The sequence below is a fragment of the Galeopterus variegatus genome, unplaced genomic scaffold (assembly GCF_000696425.1).
Source record: "Galeopterus variegatus unplaced genomic scaffold, G_variegatus-3.0.2 Scaffold331, whole genome shotgun sequence".
NCBI classification, from domain to species: domain Eukaryota; kingdom Metazoa; phylum Chordata; class Mammalia; order Dermoptera; family Cynocephalidae; genus Galeopterus; species Galeopterus variegatus.
Genome location: NW_007726442.1, coordinates 143,686 through 148,577, shown reverse-complemented (window position 1 = coordinate 148,577; position 4,892 = coordinate 143,686). Strand labels below are relative to the sequence as shown.

The 4,892-nt window shown below is 40.6% G+C and overlaps 1 protein-coding gene across 1 annotated transcript in view; it reads left to right on the top strand.

Moving 5' to 3' along the window:
• Positions 1 to 4,892, top strand: part of TAF1 (TAF1 RNA polymerase II, TATA box binding protein (TBP)-associated factor, 250kDa) — a 78,097-nt gene that overhangs the window by 18,399 nt on the left and 54,806 nt on the right. The window contains exons 21-24 of the mRNA XM_008567573.1: positions 2,982 to 3,131; positions 3,296 to 3,415; positions 3,710 to 3,885; positions 4,496 to 4,674. Coding sequence (XP_008565795.1) covers positions 2,982 to 3,131; positions 3,296 to 3,415; positions 3,710 to 3,885; positions 4,496 to 4,674 — 625 coding nt within the window. The remainder of the gene's footprint in view (positions 1 to 2,981; positions 3,132 to 3,295; positions 3,416 to 3,709; positions 3,886 to 4,495; positions 4,675 to 4,892) is intronic.

Genomic DNA, 4,892 nt, shown 5'->3' with positions numbered 1-4,892 from the left:
TGCAACCCTCGGTGTTGCGCCTGCCCCTCGCTCAGCCAGTGAGCGGCCGGTCTGTATGTGGGATCCGAACCCTCGGCGGGAGCGTCGCCACGCTCCCAAGTGGCGCACTGTAGCAGTGCGCCACCTGGCCGGCCCTCATTGCAGTTTTGATTTGTGTTTCCCTAATGACTGATGATGTTGAGCATCTTTTCATGTGCTTGTTGGCCATTTATATTTCCTCTTTCTTTTGGCGGCTGGTCTGTGCAGGGATTGAACCCTGGACATTGGTATTATCAGCATCACACTCTAACCATCTGAGCTAATGGGCCAGCCCTCATTTGCATATCTTCTTTAGAGAAATGTCTATTCAAGTTCTTTGCCCATTTTTTTATTGGGTCGTTTGGTTTTTTGTTTGCTGAGTTGTAAGAATTCTTTACATATTCTGGATATTAAACCCTTATTAGATTAACGATCTTCAAATATTTTTTCCCATTTTGTAGGTTGCCTTTTCACTCTGTTGATTGATTCATCTGATGCACAGTGGTTTTTAAGTTTAATGTCCAATTTATCAATTTTTTACTTTTGTTGTTTGTACTTTTGGTGTTATATCCAGAAAGTCATTACCAAATCCAGTGTCATGAAGATTTTCCCCTATGTTTTCTTCTAGGAGTGTTATAATTTTAGCTCTTATGTTTAGGTTTTCTTCTACGAGTGTTATAGTTTTAGCTCTTATGTTTAGGTCCTTGATCTTTTTCAGTTAATTTTTGTATATGGTATAAGGTAGAATCCAACTTCATCTTTTGCATGTGGACTTCCAGTTTTCCCAGCACCATTTGTTGAAAAGATTGTCCTTTTTCCATTGACTTGTGTGGGCACTCTTATTGAAAATCAATTGACCATACATGCAAGAGTTTATTTCTGGGCTTTCTCACTGGCTGAGCGAGGTGCAGGCGCAGCACTGAGGGTTGCGATCCCGTTGCCGGTCCCGGTCCCGTACGGGCGCGACACTGAGGGTTGCGATCTGTTGCCGGACACGAAAAAAGGAAAAAAAAAAAAAATTTTAGCTCTTACGTTTAGGTCTTTGATCCATTTTGAGTTACTTCGGTATAGGGTGTAAGGTAAGGGTCTAACTTCATTCTTTTGTACGTGGATATCCAGTTTTCCCAGCACCATTTGGTGAACCTATTCATTCAGATTGTTGTGTGTATTGATAGTTTTCTTTTTATTGTTGCTTAGCATTCCATGGTATGGATGTGCCACAGTTTGTTTAATCACCTTCAAAGAACATTTTGGTTGTTCCCAGTTTTTGGCTATTACAAGTAAAGCTGTTTTATATTTGTGTATAATCGTGCTATGAATACTTGTGCATAAATCTTTGTATGAACATACATTTCTTTTTCTCTTGGGTAAATACCTAAAAGTGGAATTGCTGAGTCATATAGTCATTCTATTTTTAACCTGTCAAGGAAGAGGGACTGCCAGACTGTTTTCCACAGTGGCTGCACCGTTTTACATTCCTACCAGCAAAGTGAAAGGGTTTTAGTTTCTTCATTCTCCCCAATACTTATTATTTACTGTTTTTTTTTTTTTTTAAGATAACAAGTAAGGTGATCTTAACCCTTGACTTGGTGTTGTCAGCACTATGCTCTCCCAAGTGAGCTAACCGGCCATCCCTATATAGTGGCCTTGGTGTTCTCAGCACCACACTCTCCCAAGTGAGCCACAGGCTGGCCCAATTTTTTTTTTTTTTTCAATGTGCTTCTTAGTGGGTGAAGTGGTCTTTCATTGTGGTTTTATTTGCATTTTCCTAATAGCTAAGGATGTTGAGCATCTTTCCACGTGCTTGTTTATCATCAGATATCTTTGGTGAAGTGTCTGTTCATCTCTTGTCTTTTTTTTTGGTAGTTGTTTGCTTTCTTATTATTGAGTTTTTAGAGTTCTTTATGTATTCTAGATATGAGTCCTTTATCGGGCATGTGATTTGTAAAGATTTTCTCCCTGTCTGTGTGTTGTCTTTTAATTATCTTAACAATGTTTTACAAAGAACAGAAGTCCAACTTATCAATATTCTCTTTTGTTGCTTGTGGTTTTGATGTTGTATCTAAGAAATTTTTGTCTAACTCGAGGTCACAGATTTTCTCTTATGTTTTCTATGAATAGTTTCATTGTTTTCGATCTTACATTTAGATCCATTTTGAGTTAATTTTGTATAGACTGCAAAGTATGGATTAAGGTTCATCTTTTGCATATGAATGTCCACTTATTCCAGTACCATTTCTTAAGAGTTGAATGGTCTTTTAAAACAAATACTTGATCATATTACTCAAGATTGAATCTTAGCGAATTGGCCATTTTCTAGCTAATTGTGTGTGCTCTTATCTGTGTGGGCGAGCACATTCACCTCTTAATTTTTGAATTATTTTGTGGGGCGGGTAAATAGTATTCAGGGTCCCAGGAGAGGACAGACCTTTTTAACTAAACCAGTGTCAAAGATAGAATGGATGTTGGTTTAGTGCTGCTGTGGTTGGGGCCAGTTCTTTGAAAGCATGCATATTATCTATTTTGAGAGTATATAGGTCATTATAAAGAAGCCGTTTGAGCAGTTAGACAATCAAACACAGTCATCAGTCTAACTTTGAGCATCAAAAAGGATGGCGGCAACAGTGTCTTTGAGAACGCTCAGTGTAGTCCAAGGATATGGGGCTGAAGGATACCACTGTTCCTCATATTCCACCTTACCCTGGCTGAGCTCTGTACCTCTATTTAATATCGTGATTTAAGTACCATAGGAAAGAAGAGAGCTGAGTACTGGCCAGCCATATTTAACTGTTGATCTTTGCAGACTGTTTAAGAAAGCATGAAATTGTTTATTGTGATTACTCTACCCTTCTAGGTAATGGGTAGACAGAACAAATGAGAAAGTAGTGCCTGGCAGATAGCAAATATTCAATAAAGAGAATAAATATCTCCCACAGCCTTGAGAATCATTTTCTGTACCTCAGGTTCGCACTGCTCCTTGGAACACCACAAGAGCCTTCATTGCTGCCATGAAGGGCAAGTGTCTTCTGGAAGTGACTGGGGTGGCAGATCCCACAGGGTGTGGTGAAGGATTCTCCTACGTGAAGATTCCAAACAAACCAACACAACAGAAGGTGAGATTGAATTTCTAGAAGAGTCAAGGGAGGAAGAAATGGAGGTTGAAGAGTGGAGATGAATATAGAGGACCTGGAAAGTGCTTACATTGGCAGATTGACTTAGATGCATACTATGAGGAGTTGAACTTCTTAGGATTCTCACCTTTTTTTGTTTGAGGTAGGATGATAAGGAGCCTCAGCCAGTGAAGAAGACAGTGACAGGAACAGATGCAGACCTCCGTCGCCTTTCTCTGAAAAATGCTAAGCAACTTCTACGTAAATTTGGCGTGCCTGAGGAAGAGGTGGGTGTGGAAGAGGAAAACTTAGATGCTCCTAAGGGCTTTGTATACCGAGGGGAAGGCTAGGAGGCAGATGTAAAGAACTATCTGGAGAAATTTGTGGTCTAGGTTGTAGTAGGCTGGGTCTTAGATACTTTTGCCGAAATTAGCTTTTCCAAAACTAACTGTTTAATCTGCTTTGGGATGATATTTTTTTTTCTCGTCTGGCTCTTTAATCATGTGCCTTGGTTTGTCCTTTGAAATCCCTGAATGATTTGTGTATATATACTTGTGCATGTGTGTTTATTTGTCCCATAGATTAAAAAGTTATCCCGCTGGGAAGTGATTGATGTGGTACGCACAATGTCAACAGAACAGGCCCGCTCTGGAGAGGGGCCCATGAGCAAATTTGCCCGTGGATCAAGGTTTTCTGTGGCTGAGCATCAAGAGCGTTACAAAGAGGAATGTCAGCGCATCTTTGACCTACAGAACAAGTGTGTTGTTTTAGTGCTGCAGACAATCCAATCTGGAAAGGGAGGGGTCCCACACACTGTTTTGTAATGAAGAGAAGGTCACCTAAAAACATGACTAGATGGTCAGGTATCTGAGAATGTCAGGGGTAGTTTCTGTTTGTAAGAAGGTCGCTAGAGTACTTGCTCACTTCAGAGCAACTTGGCAAAGGTTTTGAATGGCAAGAGGTGCTAGGCTTGAGCTCTAGGTTTCATGGCATCTCTTGTGGCCTGCTTGTGCCTGGCAGCCAGATAAATGGTAATAGGTGACAGAGTTTTTTTCTGAAGGCTTAGTTGTGAGAGAATGATAATGTGCTATTAAAAATGACCAGTGTGCTGATTTGTTCCTTGTTTTCTCCAGGAATTCTGAAAGAGTTACTTGCTATTTTTCAAACTTGCCTTGTCAACTAAATGTCTAGGAAAACTTTGTAAAGCTCTTCTGTTAAGGGGCCCATGTCTTAGTGGATCTTGAGTATGCTTTTTTAAGGTTAATTTCCCAATTTTATACTCTTACCTGCAACTGTATCTCTTTAGCTTTTTCTATACTTTCATATTTCTTCTGGTCTCAATTTAGCATTGTTTTTTCTCTTTTTAGGGTTTTATCATCAACTGAAGTCTTATCAACTGACACAGACAGCAGCTCAGCTGAAGACAGTGACTTTGAAGAAATGGGAAAGAACATCGAGAACATGTTGCAGAACAAGAAAACCAGCTCTCAGTTATCACGTGAACGGGAGGAGCAGGAGCGGAAGGAACTACAACGGATGCTACTGGGTGAGGGTAGTGGCTTCACAGACAGACAAGAAAGAGAATAATTGAAAAAAGAGCATAAATAATCTCAAGCTATAACTGAGGCAAAGTTGGAGACAGAAGAAGTAGGGGATGCATGTAGAAAAGTCTGTAGAGAGGGGCCGGCCCGGTGGCGCACTGCTATAGTGCGCTGCTTGGGAGTGTGGTGGCGCTCCCGCCGAGGGTTCGGATCCCACGTACAG